This window comes from Epinephelus lanceolatus, chromosome 9, assembly GCF_041903045.1.
Source record: "Epinephelus lanceolatus isolate andai-2023 chromosome 9, ASM4190304v1, whole genome shotgun sequence".
Lineage (NCBI taxonomy): Eukaryota > Metazoa > Chordata > Actinopteri > Perciformes > Serranidae > Epinephelus > Epinephelus lanceolatus.
Window position 1 is genome coordinate 31183305 of NC_135742.1, and position 23444 is coordinate 31206748.

The 23444-nt window shown below is 42.7% G+C and overlaps 1 protein-coding gene across 1 annotated transcript; it reads right to left on the bottom strand.

Annotated features, from left to right (window-relative positions):
- Window positions 1-716: 716 nt before the first annotated feature.
- LOC117252740 (rabphilin-3A-like) lies at window positions 717-23444 on the bottom strand. Its single transcript, XM_033619850.2, has 19 exons — window positions 23207-23444; window positions 11808-11897; window positions 11681-11692; window positions 11440-11565; window positions 11161-11290; window positions 10909-10992; window positions 10651-10822; window positions 10374-10412; window positions 8561-8746; window positions 8120-8302; window positions 5423-5502; window positions 5202-5276; window positions 4647-4756; window positions 4392-4518; window positions 4245-4301; window positions 3977-4131; window positions 3198-3279; window positions 2962-3058; window positions 717-2870 (listed from the first exon to the last, which is right to left on the bottom strand). The coding sequence occupies exons 2-19, from the start codon at window positions 11879-11881 to the stop codon at window positions 2740-2742; spliced, it is 1920 nt and encodes a 639-aa protein (XP_033475741.1). The 5' UTR covers window positions 11882-11897; window positions 23207-23444; the 3' UTR covers window positions 717-2739.

Here is a 23444-nt window from a genome sequence, read left to right on the forward strand (position 1 = left end):
ACGTCTGTCTTTATATGAGGAGGGCATGTGTGCCTCCGGCGTAAACCGTTTGTGGTGAGAGGTCCTCTTATTGGTGTATCTGTATGGGGGCTCGTCAGAAATATGACACACCTCATTTTTTCCCAGGAATGCGCGTGCGTGTGGTCTGAGTCAGACCACATGCACTGTAACCTTAATCGCTTTCATCTTAAATTCTATATGCAAAAAAGGTATTTTGGAGGATTTTGAAAGTTATAGATTTCAAGTCTGAACAAACTAATCAGTGCACACACTTGTCTGAGTGACGTATATCTGGTTTTGTGCACTTTATAAAACCCTGAGAACGTCACTGTCCTGATTGTGACTTAATCTAGGTGGAGACTTTGCATGGGGCCATGTCTCCACCTGGATAAGACATAACACTACGGAGCTGTCATAACCTGTTCAAACTGTTGGTCACACACACCTGTTAAGGTGTGGCAAAGTTGAGATATGGTTTGGTGGCATACCCACACAATAGTTTCATGAACACCATGCCACCCAAGCCTTCACCAGGATACACCCCTCTTTATACCCTATAGACTGTGCTCTTCAGCTGCTGTCTTCATTCAGTCACAGTTGTCTAACTTGTCAGATTCATAATGTAGCTCCCTTTTCCATTGATTTTATCTTCTGTGATGGTCTGCAGGTTATCACGGTCACATCTTGACTCTAATCACGAGCCCTCACACACAGGATGCTTGTCAGTTTTCATTAGATTTTATTGATCTGTGTAAACTCTCTGCAAAATCTTTACATGCAAAGTTATTTGCAAACATACATATTTTTCCAGTGCATGCACTAGCTATGTACAAATACAGATAAACCGAGAAACATTCCACTGAACCGGCAGAATCAAGTAGCCTAGAGACAACCATGGATGTAGCTCAGAGAGAAGCCTGTTAAACAGAAAAATAATAATATTTTTTTGTGTTGATCATCATCTGATGATCACTGTAGCTGAAGTAGCACAACATATGACAGTGTGTGATGCTACCGGTGGGTGTTTGAATCACTGCCACAGGGGGTTAGAGAGGGCTGTGCAGAGAGAACAAGACACTGGAGAGATCTGGATGTGTATGTACAAAAATGTGTCATTCAAAGAGCGAGATTCATCTCAATATCTGCTACTGATAGTGTCGGACAAAGTCTTTTGATGATGTGCTCAGTTGATTATCAGCCTATCCTGTGGATGCTATCGGACCACGTTAATCAGATTACACCATAGTCACCATAGTCATGCAGAATATGGCCTCTTTTATATAAAGTATTAACAGGAATGTTTATGGGGAAGAAGTGTAAACATTAATGGAATTACAATAGCATTAGTTTCTTACAAAGTATATATATCTTGAACCACAAGACATTTCATGCATAGGATTTTTTGTTTTCCTGTTTATTTTGACATTGGAATAACTTGCAAACAGCTGTATAAATTTGAAGTCATTCCCCTTTGTAAGGTGTGCTTTCCTTGGTTTGCTGTGATTAGTGTACAAAGCATCGAATGATTTAAGGGCGGGGCTTAGGGGTAAGAGGGCCCTGCTTTGTGCAAAGGGTGCAGTGGGGTAAAAAGCGGGCTGCCCCAGGCACGCCAGTCACAAGCACAGTCAGTGCATGCACGTAAAGCTGACATAACCTGTTCCAACATTTCTCTTTACATAAGCGGAGCAGCCAAAATTTGCGAGGGGGAACTTGTAAGAGACCTGACCATGTGCATTCAGTGTAAACACTACAGTAGAAAACCTCTGAGGTGTCAGAGCGAACCACGAGCTTCAGAAGAGTGGAGGTAGCAGGAGGCAAATCCTGCCAAACCTCACCAAGAAACTAAGATAAAAACGGAGAAATTATAAATTCTGTTCACGTTTCAGTTTCTCTAACCACACAGTTAATACTTCCCACAAATCATAATTCACAGCTTGAATAACTATACATAAAACTCCTAACGTTTAACTAGGTGTGCTATAATTTTAAATCACAAATTAACAGCAACTGATGAGAGATTCATCTAGCTCATGGTCCACTGACTTATGAATCATCTGTCTATCAGATGTCTATCCTAACCTGAGCAATGTATCAGTATGTAAACATTTCTTCATGGAAATATACAATATGTTCAGGACAGGTGGGCACAGTTGAAGTATCTGAAGGCGCAGCTGTGTGTTTTCTTATGTCTGTGGCTTGGCATGCTTATACAGTTCCAAGTGTTACACTACAGCATGACGTGATTGCACGAGAAAAAAACCAAAACCCTGACAGCCTAATAAATTTCAGGCACAAGCTCGATCGAGGATTTTATGACTTTAAACAATGGTTTTTCACCTCGGATGCCATAACATATTGCTTTTCTAGTTCTGTGCCAGTGCAGTTCATTTTCTTTAGCACATCAAGTTCAGCACACTACAGTACATAACATCACTGACAGGCATGATGGTCCTTGTGCAGCTGTTAGTTCACAGATGTCTTGGTTATATTAGTGAAATCTCTAATTCATTTATGCCATGATTTGTCCCAGAGGCAGATAAAGTATCAGCACAGGCAGAGGAATTGTTAATAATAAGGGGACAGAGTATAGTACATCAGGGGAAAGGGAGTGAGTTAGCCTGTGTGATGGTCAGGTAGTGAACAAATAGATAACACAATAAAATAGAAAACAAAGTGCATTAGGAGATGAATGCAAACCAAGTAGGGAGGTGTCAGCTCATGCTGTGAGGAGGCAAGTGGTTAATCACTAGCAACGTGATTATCGTTATACAAGGTGTGCCAGCGCTCAATCTTCTTGTCCTTGTTCTTCAGACACTCGTACCAGTGCTTCAGCCTCTCGCCTTTGGCAGTTATACCCAGCTGACACCCACCTGTCAGGAAGGAAGTGACGTGTGAGAGGTAGGCGTTGGTGAGCAGGTGACTTTTATTTCATCAGGGTAATGATATGTGTCAGATATTTACCGATGTAGTCGTTGGACTTCCCGATATCATAATCCCACACAGAGATATCTAAAGTCTTCTTGGCCAGCTCACTGTGTTTGATTTCATAGCCAAATTCCTGAAATTTGATCCAGACATTAATTCATCACTTTCAAAGCAACTTCCATTTTTCTTTAATACTCAAGTTGCAAAGAATGTTAACACAATGACAGAATTTTTAATGATTGCAGCCCTTCACCTTGAACTCTCTTACAAACCTCATTAAACTCTGGGTTTAAAGTCCTCTTTTTGATTTGTGTTTTGCACTTGGCCTTCTTCCCCATATCAGGTTTCAGACATCTGTAAAAATTTTATAGAGTTGAGTGTTAGTTATTGCCAGACTTAGGAGCTTGGCCCCACAGGTTAAATCAGAGGTCACGAGCCTGGGCTTTATCCATGACCCAGACTTAAATTTAAAATCCTACATAAAGAAAGTGACTGAAACAGCTTTCATTCATTTAAGAAGTACTGCAAAGGTATGGCCGTTCCTATCCCAACAAGATGCCAAAAAAACTGTTCAGGCATTTATTTTCAAGTTAGGCAACTGTAAGGCTCTCTTCACTGGTCTTCCAAAACAATCCATTGATAAACTACAATTTATTCAGAACCCTAAAATTCCTACCTGAGGCCATAAGAGATGCAAGCTCTGTGAACATTATCCAGCATTGCCTTTAACTACCTGTCACTTTCCTTTGTTTTATTTTTACCTTTTGCACACTTTCTCCATAGCACTGCTTGTTTTTATCTCACACATATTTTTAGCGCACCAGTTGTTGCTATGTGCTGCCTCTTTTGTTTGTTATTCATGTGATTGCTTGGTTTTATCGAGCAGTATTTGCCCCTCTTGTAATTTGCCTGTTTTTCTTCTCTTGTTCCTTCTGCATATTGTAAAGCACTTTGAGCCCCTGTATATAGGACACTATAGAATATAAATTTGTACCATTTCTAGGGGCACACATTTACAATCTAAACATACGCATCATCCTGCTCTACCTACATTTTGACATATGGGTCGGAGTAGCCATTAGCATCCATTGCAGCCAAGTGAACGCAGCGCACGACACCCACAAGGAGACGGCTCTGCTGGGAGCTGTACATGAGTGAGATCAGAATCCGGCCACGCTCCTCTACCTCTCCACCATCTTTCCCTGGCTGAGACAGAGCAGAGAGAGGGGGAAATAGTTCAGTAGTTCTCATGATAAGATTTGGATGAAACTCTTGAGGAATCTGTCACGTTCAGACATGCTTGGAAATTAAATCATTGCCTCATCTTCGTAGAGAGAGATGCCTCTGGCTCCCCCCGCTGCTGCAGTTCTCTTTGTCTGTTGGGTGGGGTGAGATTACAGCAGGTCAATAAGAGATCTACATGAGGAGAAGAAAGCATTGTTTGAATGCAATTGACTTGCACTCACAGGGATGACTCTCTCGAGACACACGTTGAAGTTTTTCTTCGTGTTCATCTTCAGTTTCTTCAGTGCCACTCGAGTTTCCCCAATAAACTCATTATGCCCAAACTTGTCCTCATCACAAACAGACAGCCTGAGGAAATCAAAGAGGGTATGAATCATATTAATCTGTTCCACTTTTAAAAGAGTCAACCAAGGGCACTTGAAGTTTGACACATAAACAGAGGGATTTAAAGTTTGACTCTGATGTGAAGTATCCACCTGAGGGTCTTGCGCTGCATGTCCTCATCTGTCAGGCCGTGGTAGGTGAGCGTCTCATTCCACGTGGGGTTGCGGGTGTTCCTCAAAGTCTTTGTGCGCAGCTTGTTAGACTGATAGATGCAGGTTAGATCAAAAAACGGAAATTGAAATATCTCGAGGCATGTTATTGCAACTCAAGATCTCACACATCTGACAGTTTCATCACAGGGAGAATCTACATAGCGCTGCTTCCCACCAAAAGATGTTTATGCAGCTCAAACATGTTCATTCACCACTACAGCACAGTATAATTACAATATCCTAACAATTTACCTTCACAGCAACTTTTACTTAATTTAAAAATGTCTCAATATCTATTTGTAGACATCACCCCCATGCCGATTCATGATTTTGTCAGTTCAGACCACAAGGTGTCAGACTTGAGCTAGCAGAAATGCCTGTCATCAAACCACGGGGGTCTAAAATCACCACCCTTTTTTGTGCTTAGCAGGATGTCAAGGTAATACATCTTTTAAAGGAAGTAAAAGCTTAATGTGGGAGAGGTGCGTATTTTACCTTACTAGCCCCTGGCAGCAGATGTAGTTTGATATAAGGATCTGCCAGTCCATTTGAGTCCATGGGCTTCAGTCCCTGAGGAGAAATGGAGCACCACATCCATCATATCGTCATGAACAGCGCAGAGCAATTAAGCTTAAGTGCCATTCAGGAGCTTTTGAACATAAACCACTTGATTGTCATTGTCCCTTTGTGTGTGAGAATGGGGAGAATAGTGGTACCTTTGCTCTGATGATGCAGCAGTGGAGGCTGTTGCTTTCCTGTTCATAGAGCAGACTGAACTCTAGAGAGCCCAGAGTGGCTGAAAGAGACCCAGACCAGTCATTAGATTAGTAGTGCTATTTATAAATTTAGATTGTTTTTGGGGTGAGTTGCCAAGTGTTGGAGAAATCAATCATAATATAATGGAACTAGATAGCACTTACGTCCGCTTGCTCAAGATAATCCACAGAGCTTGTTGTGACCTATTTTATATAGGAACTATTTTCCTTCTACCAAACTACACCTGCCGACTGTATCACTGTGCAAAAGGAAACGTGCATCTACTGCTAGCTCACCTAGCACCACTGAGCTAGCTAACGTTACAGCTCAGCCAAGGAAGCCATTAATGTTTACAGCTGGTGCTGTCCAAGTTTGTCCAGCAAACACTGACACATTGAATGGCTGTTGTTTGAACACCCAATCAAGACATCCTGTTATGGTTTAAAAAAAAAGTTCCAAAATGAACATTGTGGCAACGTCTGCAATTTAAGCTGACCAACAGTTGGACGTCCATCCTGGGTGTACTAGCAACATTAAAAAATACGTTAACATGAATAAATAATGAACGGTGACTCACACTCTCCTGAGGGAAAGTCCTGTGCTTGATCCCTTCATTCACTACAACCTCCTCTCTCTACATGGACTTTGTGGCTCTTTATCCTATGTCACCTGACTTTCTGGCATATAGACCTGAAGGCTACATCTCCCATGTGCGATCAAAGACAGTTTGAATATAGACTTGCGGCTCTCACAAATACCACAGGCCAAAAAACGATGTCACAGGAATATAATTCACATTTAGATATCCATTAATGGCATAAACCTGTTTTTTGTATTTAAAAAAATGGACGTTGAATGACACTAGTCTTTAGCCATCTATGGACACCACAGTGTGGCTGTCTGATCACAACCACACAATTGAGTTTATAATAACATGTTGTATTAAAAAACAAAGATACATGAATTTGCTTTTTTCATAGCAATATATGATCGATATTTCCTGGTTCCTAAAACTGGACCATTATCAGACATGCAATCAACTTTCCCATCTGATTGTTCATCTCATGACCATGTTGCACTTTTTGATGTCCGAGTGCGACCATTTTTGGCCAGGGACATGACATCACTGTCTGGCTAATGTTTCCTGGGTACAAGCATGAGCCTCTTGTCCATAAGTAGAGGCACTCTTCTTTCTGCACAGTGATATGCATTATATACAAGAGAAAGCAGACATCTCTATGGCCGATATCCCAATACTTGGCAGCTCACACCAATATCAATCTAGACTGATAAATAGCAATACAGGTAAGAGGAAAAATGTGTATTTTTGATTTTGGGATGAACTGTCCCTTAAAGTAAACAGCAGAAAAATCTCATTACAAAGCAGGGGCATATAATATGAAAGGAATCAAATAAACACTCAAGTCTCAAAGGAAGAAAATCAGAAAATAAGGTTCTGGACTGAAATGCTGCCCACACACATTTTCTTTGGAGGAGTTTCATTGCCTAGCATTGCTGTTGGGGGACAAAATGATCAAATGTCATTTGTTAATTTTTCTCATTTAACTGTGTAACTTTTCTGGGCAGAGATTCACCACCAACTTGCTGCTCCAAAGGCACAAAGATCTCCCCACAGAACTTGGAGTTTAAAGCCATAAAAATAAGTAACACTAGCTCATCCATCTGTATCTAATGATCAGATGTTGTTTTGGATTTAAATGGTTTTACATCAAGGCGCACTCTTGTGGAGACCAGACCTCAAATTATTATTCCACTGAACATACAATATGTATCTTTTATTAAGCTGAAACAACCAGGAAATTTAAATCAACAGTACTGAGAAAGTTATAACCAGCCGAGCGAGTGAAACCAGTTAGCGCCACAGGACCTAACTGTTTATACTCCCACATCTCTGTGGAGAACGGGCACATGAAACCACTGCTATTTCTGCCATTTCCCATCCCAACACAGGGGATTGGATCAAACACAAGGGGAATCTTTATCCTGTTAGCCCTGTTGTATCTCAAATTATTTGCACAGCTCCATATTCCCGGACCTCAATAAAATAAATTAACACCCAATCCCCCAGAGAGAGAATAAAGGCTGCTTGACGCTGCAGGCGCAGAACATGAATGGCATGGCACCATTCTCATCATTAAAACAGGATGTGGGATATATGAAAAAAAAAGTATGACCACATAGCTTATATATCACTATTGACTTAGTGATTCACATCTTCCTCTGCTTCGGTTCCTTGGATATTGATTATCATGCTTCTACAACATATGGTGCTTATCATTTGTCATTTTCTACCCAGTTCAATAGAAGCTGCCAGAATGATGCTTCCTGTTTGCTGGGACTACTGGGCAATTTATAGATATGAATTATTACCAGCAGACTAAAAGGCAGAAATCAAGCATCAGCACGGTATGACTAAGAATCCCTCAGGGGAGCAGAGATGGTGCCAAATTGTCATCAACGCCCAATACTGTATGATGAATATGTTTGCTTTATTATAAGAAACAACACCCATCTGATGTTATTTACCTTAAATGAATGACAAAAATCACTCGTGTCAAACTGTACATGAGGTGAGATTAAACTAGACGCATCAGCTACCTCACTCTACAAGAAGAGTGAGCAGATGGTGTACTCACTGGCTTCATCAGAGTCATAGTCATTTGCCTCCTCCTCCTCCTCGGCTCTGGGAGGTTGCTGCCGAGCGGGAGGAGCACTGTAGGCAGCGGGCTGCCTCCTGTCCTCTCTTGCTGCAGGAGGCGCTCTCTGCTCTGGAGGAGCCACACCGGAGGAGTAAGCCCCTCCATCTCCTGCTGCTGAACCTGGAACCACATTCAGACATCTGAGACTACACAAAATAACACAGCTAGGGATGGAATATTTGGTTAATGCTTGGGACTCTTCAGACAGGACAATAAGAAAACAGTGGCAGACCTAGCACATTCGGGCAAGCTACCCCTACACGCCACCCCACCCCAATTTTATCATTATCTCTGCCTCTGGTGGCACCCTAGGTGGCTATTTATATCCCCTATAGATGGATCTGCTACTGCCTCTCAGGAAAGGATTATGTCTCTCACCCTGCTGGGCCATGGTGGCTGATGCAGCAGGCTGTGGTCTGGAGCTCTGGACTGGCACCATCTTTTTCATCACCACTGGGCTGTCCTGCCCCGCCTCTTCAGGGCCAACCCCACCTGTGGCCATGCGCGCAACGGATGGTTTAGGGGCCACAGGTGGGTAACCAGCACGGCCCTGTGGCTCTGGTCCTAAAAATAAGCATGAATAGCATAATACAGTGAACACACAGTCACACACACTATACATTGGGGAGACGTGCATAATCACAGCACTTCAGGCTCCTACTGCAGTGGAATCTGTAATACTCCCTAGTCTCTCTGGATACTTTTGATGTTGCAGCTTTTTCGTTGCAAAGGCATTGACCTACATACAGTACAACAAGCTGTGGCAGCCAACTACTGTACATGCAGTAGCTATATGGTTTGCCTGCCTGCTCGAACCTCTGTTTAATGGGGGAATCATATTGCTCAGGTAATCACGCTGAAGGTGTGAAATGATACAATGTGACCCATCATGCCAGCACCACCTGGAGGCTCATCCCATGTCACAGCATGCACCTTCCAACAGCTTAATTGAGCTCTCATCCCCCTCCTCAGCAACAGTGGGCGGCACTGCCAAATTTGGGAAGCAGATAAAAGGTTTGAAAAGAGCAATGAGAGGCAGGGTTGCAAGAAGATTCGTGTACAGATGCTGATCTAGTGAGACTGAAGAGGTGGCACTTTGAAAAATAGTTTAAAGTGGCACTGAAATTAAAATTTATATGTAGCCTATGTATGTATGTAAATGTGTATGCATATGTTTGTTTTGACTTGCCTAATTATCTGGTCAAAATTGTAATTACCAACAAGACCATATTTGAATTGATTTATGTTCCTGTAGAGACAGCAGACAGCTGATGTATAGGAGCTACCAAAGACTCAGCATGTATTAAATACATGTTAAATAACAAGCTAGGCTATATTGCTAATAGCCAATGCATGGTAGACTTGTTGAGAAAAAAAAGCAGTGGGACTCCTTGTACTTATCTTTGTAGTCTATACAGTAGGGCGTCCTACTGTCAGTAGCACACCTTGGACATTGACAGCACGTCTCTGAGCAACAGGCCACGAGACATCAGTCTGCCATGGGAAATGCCTACCCAGAGGCTTAGCCCCCAGGAGCAGTGCCGAGCCAATTTTACACAGTGGCCAAACCATGGATTACAACTTCTGGGTCCATCACTTGATGCCATTTGGCCCCAAAACACTTTCCCATTGACTTACATTGTGAAATAGATGTCTTTAAATCAGTGGCTACATTGTTTTGAATGTCACAACCTCTGCGAGGATCCATTCAGGCCGATAACATTTCTAAAGTCTAGAAGAGCTGTACGAATAAATCATTTTATCCCATTCAAGTTAGTGGAGCGCTAAACTGGAAGTGAGTAGCTTGGCTGGCGAAAGTCTGTACTGCGCTTGATCTATGGGCCCCACAATGCAGAAGACCTGGGTAATTTCATGCCATTGAAATCAAGCTCTTTTGGCTTTCTGCGCCACTGAGCAACTTTCATGGGAATATACAGGGCCCCGCGTTCAACGATGTATGCAGAATGCAGTATGCAAAAATGGTTTCAACCCATTTTGAAAATATCCTATTTTGAAAAATGGAAAATTATCCATGATAACTGTAGAATTTTGTTTATTTACTTCAATTCAAATTTCTGTTCAACTTTAAAAATAGCAGGCAGCACTGTTGAGAAATGGAAACCCCAAAAGCAGCTCGGACAGTTTGGCAGATCGTTTTTTAAAGATTTCTAGATACTGAAAAATTGAATACCTGAAACTTGCTGCTCAGAAGCAGGAGCCTGGCTCTGACCTGAGAGAGACACAATGATTAGACTCACAAGTCAGTCTTTAGACGCTTTGCTTAACTAAAGGTGGAGATCTCTGATTGTCTGGTGGCGAGACTACACAATGATAAACACAATCAATTGTTTGAAACAACAAACTTTCAGGTCAATCAAAACTTATGATAAGGACCACCATGTTGCCTAATGTAAAAATTCTGAATGACTGAAAAAGACTGCAGACTGAGGCTGAAGGTGCAAATCTACCTGGTGGTTGTGGTTGAGTTACTTCCTGCCTGGGCTTAGAGGCTGGTGGCACCTTGGGCTCTGCTGGCTCCTGGGCACTTGTTGCCGCACTTGGTTTAGATAATGGCATCGGTGATGGCAGGAAATGCTTAGGAAATCCTTTAAAGAACCAGGCACCAGACCTCTTCCACACCTAAAAAAAACAGACATAAATGTGTTACAGGCTTTTCCAACAGACAATTTAATTATTTTATCTGTGTTCTGGTGTACAGCACTCACCTCTCGCTGTTCTCTGCAGATCTTGCATAGCCACACAGCACGTGGCCGACTGCTACACTGTGTGCCACACTTGGTACACATGTTCTACACGACAGGAGAAAATAAAGATTTTCAGCTGTTCGCCATTTACAATGTAATTACAAATACATAGCTCATAGACCATGACCTATTGTGTTCTCTCAAATTCTGTGTGAACTGCAGCAGGGGAGCAGGTTTGTGTGCCTTTTAATAATTGGCTGACTCATTACCTACCTTTTTGCAGTCCTCACACACCACTGAGTTGACCCCAGGTGAACCCAGCTGCTCCCCACACAGCAAACAGCGGGACTGTCCATCCCCACACACAGTCTTTTTCATGTCGTCCAGACGGTTTATCAAGCGCCTGCAGCAGCACAGGGTGAAATCTTATTTAAAATACCGTCGTTAATCATCCCAGTTCCAAATGTATGCACGTCATCAATCTAAACAGGTGATTTTGTTTTTATATATGTAGATATTAGGGAAACTGCTACATGTTTTACGATCTCTCACCCAATTCTCTCCTGCTCCATGGCCTCCATTTTCTCAGCACGGGCAATCACACTGTTTATTATCTCTTTCTCTTCATCTGTCAGGTCTGGACCAGGACCAGGGCCTGGCTGCATGGTCCAGTTGCCCCTGTAAAGCCAAACATATTCCCCAGCTGAGATTATGCTGCTAAATCATATCCTATTACACATCTGCATACACATTATGCAGGTAAGTGAGGTGGAGTAGGGGTTTGTCTACTTACTGCTCTTTATCACTGTGTCACAGATCACACATCAGAGGGATGCAGGTGAAACAAAGGAGACAGTATAGGGTTGGTAGACTCATAGAGAAGCTTGACAATACGAATATGTTCTGACATTCACTCTTACCTTGCGTGCATGGTCCTCTGCCTGTCGTTGGACCCCCAGCGATCCGAGCCGCTGCTCATCACGGTGTCCGTCATGCTGCACTGTCACAGTCTGCAGGTGCACAGACAGAAAGACAGAGATGGATTCAGCATGAAACAGTCCAACAAACTTGTGTCATGATAAGGTGCCAGCTCTTTAATAAGGGCTCTTTATTTGGGTGGGAATTAATTTATTTCTTAAAAGTTTGACTTGTGTCCAAGTTTTGTGTGTTGAGTCCACACTTTTAGCTCCCCTCTATCCTTATCTCATGCTTATGCAGCACTGACTATACCGCTGCCATGGGCTGCTCTCATCAAAAGGGATACTGCGCACAAATTTGTGAGCCACAACAGTGCTGACCTTAACTTGGCAAGTCATCAGATACACTTCCTTTAATTGCTACACAGTGATGCAGGGCTAAATAAAAGGTAGATAATGATCACCTCACAGTGGTGACGACCAGAAGCCAAACAAATAACAAATCAATCAATCATAGTTTCCAGAGAGGTAATGATCTATTATTCCTCTCATCTACTTGTTTCCTATGAGTTTACATATTAAAGACACAGTTCGGATTTTTTGAAGTTGGGTTGCATGAGGCACTAATTCATATTCAGTGTATTATCTACAGCAGATTGCATTTGGGACACCCACAGTTTGGAGAAGCAGACAGGAGTACTGTGAAGGAAGTTAAGCCACGTGATGCTGTGGACAGAGGCAGCAGCAAAATGCATTTTAGACACCTAAAAAAAATCAATATAAGTTTAAGTGTAGCTATATTTGGAATATTTTCACCACTTTGCCTTGCCATCAAACAGTCATTTCCAATGGGGAACTGAACCCATTATCTATGCTCTCTTCAAAGCCATCCTTTGACAAAAATGACAACTTTACCTTTCAGAACACTGAAGCTGCTGGTCTACCACTGCCTCAACCAGTTAGTGTGTTTGTGTAATTGTGTGACTTTGGTGTTTAAAATGGTTAGTTCGGATTCACTAACTCACACAATAACACTAACTAACCTATCGAGGCAGTGGTAGACCAGCAGCTCCAGTGTTCTGCAAGGTAAAATTACCGTTTCTGTCAAAGGGGTCTGGTGGCTTTGAAGAGAGCATATAATGGCTTCAGTTCCCTGTCAGAAAGGGCTGCCTGAAGGGAAGGTAAAGCGGTAAAGATAATCTAAATATAGCGTATACTTAAACGGGTATTAATTTTTAATGGTGGCTAAAATACATTTTGCTGCTGCCCCCGTCTACAGCAGTATATTGCTTTGCTTCTGTGGCGTTACTCCTGCCTGCTTCTCCAAACTGGGGTTGTGCTGACCGCCATCTACTGTTGGTAATACACTGACTATGGACAACCTACTTAAATAAAAAAAAAAAATCCAAACTATCCTTTCAAGCCTGAAATAGCAACAAAATATAAGCTACCAGTAGTAATGTAAGCACATTTCCTGGTGCCAAATGTACAGCCTAATCAGTATGATCTCCTCCTGCCAAGCATGCTTTATCAAATTCTTTCCACAGACATATTTAAGCAAATAAATGGACACAGGAAAACATTGCAACACTGTATAACACAAACACATAGAATCTGTTAAATACACGCTTAAACTATGCTTGGTTTTCACAGGAGGTGGAGTTGCTTAGTGTGAGTATTGCAAAGACAACAAAGCAAGTCCTCCTGTATATCACCAGAGTGAAATGATGCCAAAGTGGATGGTGAAGTGTCTTCCAGTCTGCGACTCCACACATATCAAAGAAACAGATGGTTCCATATAGCAGGAGTGGCTCGATTATGCTACGATACAGGAGGAGGAGGAGGAGGTGAGTGTGTACTGACAAGGATGACTAAGAGTCTTTGTCTCCAGCATTTGGATTGTTCACGGCGTGTTGGTTGAAGCTGAGGTTTTCATCCAAAGTGATGTACGTGTATTTACAGTGCTCAACCGCTTTTAGTGTTTTTCAGGGGATGCTGGTGGGACTGGGTGTGTGGTCAGGTGTTTATAAGATCTGACGGGAAGTGACTGTCACTCCGTGCGGTGAAATGGGGACTGGATTGTTTGCAGGACGGCTGTGTCATCAAAGTATTTGAAGCATACGCTGACAGGAGATAAGCCTTTGCAGTGGTTTGTGTGCATGATGCAGGCTGAGAACACAGCCCAGTGCTAATGATGACGGGGGAAACAGTGAGTTGTCAGCTGTTTCTTTTTTTCTTTGTTTTTTTGCCTACAATGGCCTCATCCATATGACACTCTGGCACTGTAATTGTAATTGAATCTCAGAGTGACATGGTAAAGATGATACAAAGATGTCAACAGAAATCAGAGGCGAGTGCCTGTGGGCAAAGTCTACTCAGTGTGTGTATGTGCGTGTGTGTGTTTGTGTGTGTGGGGGGGTACCCCGTGCAATTGACTTGGGGCTGCTTCAAGCCTCTGCCAGACAATACATAGAGTGATGCTGCAGCAGCCACAGGCTGGACCACACAGCAGTGTATGTCCTGAGGGGAAGTACCAGCAGTCAGAGAAGACCAGCAGGCTCCGACAAAAAAAGGAGCAACAAGAGGATCTGAAAGCCTCTCTGAAGCCTCAAATGTCAAGAGTTATGATGGTGCAGGATGAGGAGAGTGCAGGTACTGTATTGAAGCAATATAGTAAGGAATGCATAATGATAAGGCTAAAAGGAAAACCAATCAATTTCACTTGTCTTTAGCTTTTCACAGCAGTTAAACTCCAGCACTATAGAAGCTTGGATAAGTGAAAGGGAGTGAAAGGGAGGGGTGCGCCTCTGTCTCCCTCATTCAGCTGCTCATATTATGCTGCGTAACGTCAGGCTACATACCTTTTGAGCTCTAATCTGTTGCTGCACTACCTGCGGGATTCACAGAATAACAACAAATTCGCTGTGCTATCAATAGACACTCTGGGTGTGGGCTTTTCCCTCTGATGCTGCTGCATCCAGCCAACAGTGGCAACAAGGTCTCCAGGGAGCATTTGTCGTTTTCCACGTCTCAGCAGCAGTCTGACGGCTCAGACATCTCTCTGTACTGTACAGCATATATCATATACAGCGAGTCTCTCAAGCGTGGCCCTCCTTCACTTGCCAAAATGAATTATCCCACTTTTGTCTAACATGATTGTCCTGGAGAGGTGGATGGAGAGAGACAGATGGGAGGATGGGCAGTCAGGCTTGGGCTGGGTAATCACTGACTCAGACAAGTCAGCTCTGTGGCGCTGGGGAGAGATGTTACTGCATCACAGAAGTGGACTCTTTGCCGAGGTGACAGTCCAATTAGCATGCAGGAGATGGTCTGAAGGATCATGTACACACTTTTCTCATAAAGACCTGTCACTACAGGCTTTGATGCTTCAAACATAGAAAAGTGCAGCTTGGTTTCACGTACCGTGCCATCAGGGAGGGTTTCCATCTCTGACTGCACGTATTCAGAAATGCATCTGAGGCCAATTATAATGGACTGTCGCGAGCAAAATGTCATACTGAGCCTTGTTACTCTGCAGTTATGACGTCACTGTGGCCCTCAGAGTGTCATTCTCTATGCTCTAGAGGTTAAAAATGCAACTAATCTGCGTCATCTGTGACTTGGTGCCACAGTCATCTTGTACGTGTTTTCCTCCCATATCAGATGACTCAGTCAGGTGGTGGATCTTCTCTGGGGAGCAGCAGATATTTTCCTGTTTTTCTCTCCTAAAATGTCACCAAGCCTCCACGATGTGACGATGCTTTCAGACGTGGCGGTGGTGGAAAGTGGTGCCAGGAACTGTGCAGGCGACCGCACAACAGTGTCTACAAATACACCAGGCTTGAATAGTATCAGATCATGTGTGAGATGACAACAGGAAAAGACCGGAGGGAGAGCATCGACTCAAGCTAGTCATCTGCCCGATCATCATAAGTCATCCACTCAGCAGGATCTCTCCTGAGTAGAGTTTCATATGGGGGTGGAGAGGACCAATATAGAAACCCGTGTCTCCTCCTCAGGGCCTGAGAGGATAGTCAATACAAATCTGCATCTGTACATCTTCAGGGGATGTATGCATACGCAACTCCTGCAGCACACCCTACACATTTAACATCCATTTTTAGAAACACAGCCATGCATTCTTCTTGGATACTTAAATGCACAGCATGAGTAACTAGCTTTAAGTGTTGTGCACAGATTAATGTTATGTGACTTTCAATAGCAGGTGTATGACTCATTACTGCAGAACATATGGCTAGAAAAAGGAGTAGACTGGAATAATAGTGCCTTGTTATGGCCAACAGCCCATCATTTTTTTCAATATTTTGGTACTTGCCTGTGGAAAGAAGAGCTGAGGAAAGCAGGGAGAGTGACAACGAGGCAGCAGGACATTGATGGATTGATCCAACATGGATCATAATGGATACAGCACTGAGAGCTTCAGGGCAGGGGAGGTAGAGGGAAGAGAGTCATCTCCTTTGTACTGAGATCAGCAAAAACAATGCATAAAAGCAATGTTTTAATAGTTGAATGCAGCCTTAAAAGCAATTATTACTGCATTCAGCGCTTGAAGGGCAGTCCCTTAATGAAATGAGTGTGGCTTTGTTGACTTCACCTTTTTTAATAACAACACCCTGTTACACCCTGCTTGGTGTCCTATTTGTAAATGTATTGATTGTACTGACACTGAAACAAGACTTGGTACTGCACTTGAATTCCAGGTCAACAATTCCCTCGCTATCCTCCAAGAAGGACATTTCTTAAATGGGTTAATGAGAATCGGAGATCAATGCAAAGCCCCACAATTGGTTTCACTTTAATTTATCTTTCATCAGGCCTCCAATTCGTATTTCCATGCCTTGGGCTAAAACTTACGTAGGTATAATGGATGTCACCCTAAAGCCTCACTGTAGTAGCTGCAACCAAATCATTCACCAACAACCCTCACCATCGAACCAATGCAGTCCCTGTGGGCCTAGATCAGCACTTTTCTCCAAAACCTTTTCCGAGGAGCTGGTGCTAAATAGAGGTCAGAGTTGATATTCATGTCAGCATAGCATATCCACCCTACCAACAATTTAATGATCCTGGTGACACCATACACATTTTTTTTGTTTGCTGTGACCATTAATGTTTTATCAGCTGTAACACACTGCGTTTTTTCTATTTAAGACCCGACTGCAACCTAGAAACAATTTTTTTTTTGCTGCAAGAAACTCGCTCAGCTCTACCATTTTTTAAGCTTGGCCATTACTTGGCTTCTACCTCCTTGTGTGACTTTATATGCATAATTTATCACGTGAAATCAATGCAATACTAAAAGAATTCATCTTTCCAAAAAATAATTATTGTGAAGCATGAATGTTTGGTATAAAATGAATGTGATACTGTGTCTTGCTGCCAATGATTTAAAAATACAGTACATATATTTCCATCTTAAATGATAAAAGCTGCAAAAAATAGATGGGTTAAAGAAGAGAAGGAAAATAACATATTTCATTGCATCCTAATTTTTCTTCCTCTACCATCTGGTTTGGCGGTAACTCAGATAGTTTTATGTATTATGAAACAGAACACAGCCTGAGATCCTCAGACAGGAGAATCTTGGCTGGTCTACAGTTTCGACACAAGTCCTGTGGTGATCTGGGACTGACTTGGGAAGGAAGGACTACAAAAAAATTTTTTTTTCTCTTTTAAATGTTTTATTCACTCACATCTATAAATACAGATTTAATTGAGAGAGAATCTGAAGTCAAATTTACCAATATAAAATTCTTTGGGACAGACGGAAGGCAATATTAAATCAAGATAAACATCATTCCCAACCGCGCTGCTATCTCAACTTAGAAAGCAACATCTTATTCATAATTCTAAGCGCAAGACTTGTATGATTGAGAACTGAATACCAAAAGAGATGTAAAACAAACTTACATCTACTCATGGAAAACGACTGTAAAGCCCACTAATGAGTACTGCTATGTTATTGTTGAGTTATGAGTCATCTTCAGACCTTCACTGAAGTGTAAAAAAACAAAAAAACAAAACATGAACGAGTTGACAATACCTTGACTCACACGTAGGCTACATGTCATCAAAAAGTACAACCAGCTGCTCCTTCACACTTTGTGGTGACACATGTGGGCTGGTGGTAGGTGGCTCTAATGTCAAGAAGAAATTCAAGGTCTGTGCAGACAGTTTTTCTACACAATAAAATGTGCAATCTTATAACTGGCACCACCACACAGCTGACCAGGCCATAAATACAAGTAGCATACTAGATGATTGGAGTACACCAAATCTAAAGGGTTTTGCAGCCCAGATGCCTGAAAAAAACTGTTCATTGTACGTCTGCAAACCATGGATTTGTTATACTGTACATTACATATGTATGAGACGGCTGCCAAGGAGCAGACAGCAGCAGACTACTGTTTGAGAAACAACTAAAGCTGGTGATTTTTACCAACAGTTAGGGACATGTCCAACCTGCTAACCGATATAAGCAGGTATTTTGTAATAAGAGTTTGGGACATGTCCATCTGTGCTTGTAGCGACAAAAGTGGGTGATTTTAATAACGGTTCGAGACATGTCCATCCTGTGTAGCGACAAAAGTGGTTGATTTTTAACAACAGTTTGGGACATCTTCAGCAGTATGTGTAGTGATGAAAGCTGGTATTTTGTAATGAGAGTTCGGGACATATCCTGCGATGTTTGTAGCGACAAAAGTGAGTGATTTTTGACAACAATTTGGGACATGTCCAGCTGTGTTTGTAGCGACAAAAACAGTTTATTTTTTATTTTATTTTTGCCTTTAATTGACAGAAAAGCCAAGTGTGAAGTGGGGAGAGAGAGAGGGAATGACATGCAGCAAAGGGCCACAGGCTGGAATCGAACCCAGGCCACTGTGGCAACAGCCTTGTACATGGGGCGCCTGCTCTATCCACTAAGCCGCCAACGCCCCAAAAGCAAGTGATTTTTAATGACAGTTCAGCACACGTCCAGCTGTGTTTGTTGTGACAAAAGCAGGTGATTTTTAACGACAGCTCAGGACATGTCCAGCTGTGTTTGTAGCAATAAAAGCAGATCATTTTAATGACAATTCAGCACATGTCCAGCTGTGTTTGTAGCGACAAAAGCAGATAACTTTTAATGACAGTTCAGCACATGTCCAGCTGTGTTTGTAGCGACAAAAGCAGGTGTTTTTTAACATACGTTTGGGGCATGTCCAGCTGCGTTTCTAGCGACAAAAGCAGGTGATTTTTAACGAGAGTTCAGAACATGTTCCGCCATGTGTAATGACAAAAGCAGTTGTTTTTTGCAGCAGTTCAAGACATGTCCAATCATATGTGTAGCGATTAAAGGTGGTATATTGTAATGAACGTTTGGGACATGACCGGCCGTGTTTGTAGCGACAAATGAGGGTATTTTAAGCCAAAACATGATGTTTTCCTAAACCTAACCAAGTGGTTATTGTGCCCAAACCTAACCAAACATTAACCACAGCGTTCTCACAACATAAAATTGAAAACTGAAGGGCAAAGTTTCAACATATCTTCTACATATGAAACATATATACATGGTTTGCCAAAACGGACAATGCCAACATTTATTCTGACGATTGGGTTGGGTTATGAGCAATAATTGACTTTCTGGTAAATGGATTGGTTTTTTTTAATATTTGGTCTTATAAAGTAACTCTTTTCAGTATTCAGCTGCTGATGTCTAATGCTCACACACCAGGCATGCAGGGCGAGTGGGGAGACAGGGTAGAAAGGACCAAATAAACACGAGGTAGCCACCCACTCCCAGTTGCATGGCACAACTCCATCCATCCCCCATAAAGGGACTGTGAGCTGCCAGCATAGCAACACACTGAGGCCTGGACCTGGGCAGGATTGTAAAGCACTGCACCAAGAAACTCTCCGCTGCAGGAGGAAAACATCACTCAGCATTTCTTAATTATTTACAACTCCCACCCACCATTGCTTTTCACTCTATGTAAAAGTCCCCTCTTTAAGGCATTAGTGCACACTTTATGTACTTGGACAGTATCTCAGACATCATGTACTTAACAGTGGATTCAAGGAGAAAGAGATCACAGAGCTTCAGACAGATTGAGAACATAATTCAACTCTATTTTGGGAAACAAGGATGTTTGTTGGTCTTTTAGGTCTGAGGTGTCGACAAATTAGCCATGTTTTCAGACAGACAGTGGGGCTGACAGGGACCATCTGTGGAACCACCTGTGAGGGCTCTTCACCCCTCAAATGTGAGAGCTAGCAATGTTTCAAATACGCACTCTAGGCAGGCATGGCTCCAGGTCCCGCATCGCTGGAGAACAAACAGGAAAGACCATCCAGTGACCAACAAGCTACCGTGCTGTCATCCTGCTATCACTGTTGGCCCTGTCCAACACCTCGACGGGGTGGGCGCTGTGTTTTTCATTCTTAAATCAACATACCGAAATAGCATCCATATCCTATACGTCTCATTTTCCAGTAATCATCCTCATATGAAGCAGAAAAAGAGTCTGCTGACCCACATTTTCTCAGATATTGTGATGTAATTCAGAGACTTCTTTTGTCCAGGCCTTATTTTAGAACTACAGAAGTAAACAGTTATCAGACATGGAGCACTCAATTAACTGCAAGAGCCTGCAGTAAGTCTCAAATTTGCTTGGCTGATGGTGATTCATCCCAGTATGCCCCAGAGGTAAGAGGTGGGACTTTGAGAACTGTCTGCTGATGCATTGGCCAGTCATGCTCCTTCAATTTCCTCCCATCTTATCTCGGGGAAACAAGTACCACCAGACAGGGGCATTAAATCAGCACGGTAAAGGTCTGTTGTAATGACACTATGTGTCTTACTTGCTACTAACCAGAACTGACCTGCAGCTGGTGGTCTGCTGAGATATGGTTCCTTACATATAAAGAAACAAGTCAGATCTCCTATTAATCCATGAATCTGTGTCTTTGTTGCTCTGCTTTGAAAGGTCTGGCATGGTTCAGCTGCTGGATATTTGACCCTCCCTCTTGTCCTACCAGCAAACTAGCAGGTACAATGCCCCCAGGTGCTTTTAGCAGATCTCTGTTGGCAAATAAGAGCATGTTCTAGTCTGGAAAGGATGTAACAATAAGAATAAGCTTTGGCCCAACTTCTGAGACAAAAAAACGTGTTGAGAAGCTTGGCTATGTGACTTTAAATGCATTTATTTAGACGTCACTCTGAGTCTCTGGGGCAAGAGAGCATCATTGCAGCTATACACAGAGGCGATTCTAATCAGCTAAATGTGTCGGAGATTATAAATGGTAGTGGACAGAAGCATTGCATATAGAGAGGCTGGTGATTCGACCACAGCCCGATACTGTTTTGGATTTCTAACTCCTTGCCCTCTTGGGGGAACTTTGCTTAAAGGCCACATTAATTACAACTGTCTTTTCCAATATGCCACAGTGTTTAGGCAGATCTAATCACCAGTTTCAGAGAGGATAGTGAATCGATTCTTATCCACCGCTCTGATGAGAATTTGAAGATGAAGCCACTCCCTTCTGAAGCTTGGCCACAAACGGCAGAATAATCTCTCTCACAAACATATTTTAATAATTTGCTCAAAGGCAAAGCACGGAAACAAATATTTAGAGTATAACATGTGATTTGGGTTCCAAGCTGCGTGTATGGATTGTGAAGAGCACAGAGGAACATAGAGTCATGCACCTTTACCAACTGTGGCCATGGTAACGGCAAGATCAGAAGACGAGAATCAGAATGATTAAAAGCTGTGTGTGTGTGTCCACCAGTCTATGTGTTTGTAGTACCTGTGCCAAATTTAAAATCCCATGCAGAATGCAGTCATAGTTGTAATAGTGTCAGCGTATCATATCTTGTATCATTAGATGTAGTTGCAATTTGTCAGAAATGATGCATCTTGCAAGGGTGGTTCTTAACAGTCATGGTTGAAAAGACAGCAGAGCAAGACAAGCTGAAGACATGGGATTATGGGTACAGTCGCCCTTGTATCCTTCAGCTTTAAATTATGCAGTTAGCGTGCAGAGCACTTACTTCATTCCTCCATCTATTTTCACCTTTTCCCCTAACACCCATGTTTCCTTGTGCTCTCCATCTCTCGTTTTCCTTTGTTTCACGTGCTGTGAAACAATTTTCCCCCTTTCTCTCCTTGCCTAATTTCTCTGGACAGAAAACAGTGGGCTGGCAGAGAGACAGATAAAATACAGAGAGAGAGGTACCAGCAGAAGGGTGTCGTCCAATCACTACTGTGGCTGCTCATGTGAGAGGAGGCAGCTGCAGATATCTCTCAGACCCGTTCATTCAGTCTTTTCTCCCCTCCCCCATTTAATCCCCATACTTCAGGTCTGTAGGAGGAGTTGGAGATGGTGGAACTGAGAGGCGGATTCCCAGCTTCTCTTTTCTGTCCACCTTCCATATTAACACCAGAAGCAACGGTCCAATAAGTCTGTTTACAACATGCTCTGCTCTGACCCACTAACTGTAATAACCCATGGGTGCAGGATGAGATAACATCACAACAAATAGGCGACTGATTCACTTGTCCTGTGGCACAGCTGGAGTTGAGAGCTGCCCTGCCCACATCAGCATTTGAAGGCATCTCTGATGTTTTCCTCCTAGTCTGCAGGCACATCTAGACCCAGTGTGCGCTCCTAAAAATCCTGCAGCAACGCCCAGGGACCGCAACCACATAATCTCCCACATGACTTACCAGGTCTGTTTGCTTATGTCAGATCTAGAACAAGAAAACGATGTTGCAGGAGTACAGCCAGCCAGCAGCCTTGTTTTAATACACCTTAAAGGGGGTTCAGCAAAGCCTACCAAGCAACACCAAGAGTTATATTCATCGGCCATTCATGAATAAACTGAGTAAATAATCACAACACCAAAGCATGCTGTTGTAAATCAATGCAACAAATAAGTAGGTAATCAGCTCTACCACCACCTCTGCATGTATCATACAATCTGCTGCAGAGCCATGTTTTCAGTAAGACATGTTTTCCCTAAAACAAAGGAATCAATCAAATTTTCATTTACATAATTTGTACCTCACATAGGTTAATTAGCAGCAGCTCCATGAACACTGAGTTGCACTGCACACAAATGTTTCTTTTTCATTCAGATGACTCAGTAAGTAACAGGCTCATGAAGACAAAACGTGTTCCATCAAATTAATAAATACAAGCAATAAAATCTGTTCCATCATAAGAGATCATTTGCAGCCCCTCTCTCTCTTGTGAATGAAATGCTGCATTCATTCAACTTGTTAATGAGAAATTCTAACGCACTGAGTCACTGGCCAAACGCAATAACCTCACAGTGATGTGAGGTCGAGGAAGCAATGTTTAAAAAATCCTTCGAAGGAGATCATACAGCCTACCTGTGAATGCAGCCCTGCTCTCCTCTCTCCTCTCCTCTCTCGCAGGGAGCTGTCAGGGAATGATGCGGACTAAATTTCTGTGCAGCGCCTGGATACGACCACAGAGTCAGTCATTGCGCATGGTGCCTGTCACCGAAACCCGTGCTTTTATTTTTTTATTTCTGCCTGGAGGAGTAGCCTAGTCTGTTGCTGGAGGCAGAGCGGATCCCCACAATGCGTGGGAACTCGTATTCCACCC

What these genes read in the sequence shown, in the direction of transcription:
- LOC117252740 (XM_033619850.2), bottom strand. Translation starts at nt 11,881, where the DNA reads ATGACGGACACCGTGATGAGCAGCGGCTCGGATCGCTGGGGGTCCAAC. An exon ending in TTCTGAGCAGCAAGTTTCAG is followed by an intron (nt 8,747 to 10,373) that starts GTATTCAATTTT and finishes GCTTATTTTTAG; the next exon opens with GACCAGAGCCACAGGGCCGT. An exon ending in GTCTCGAGAGAGTCATCCCT is followed by an intron (nt 4,302 to 4,391) that starts GTGAGTGCAAGT and finishes CCCACCCAACAG; the next exon opens with ACAAAGAGAACTGCAGCAGC.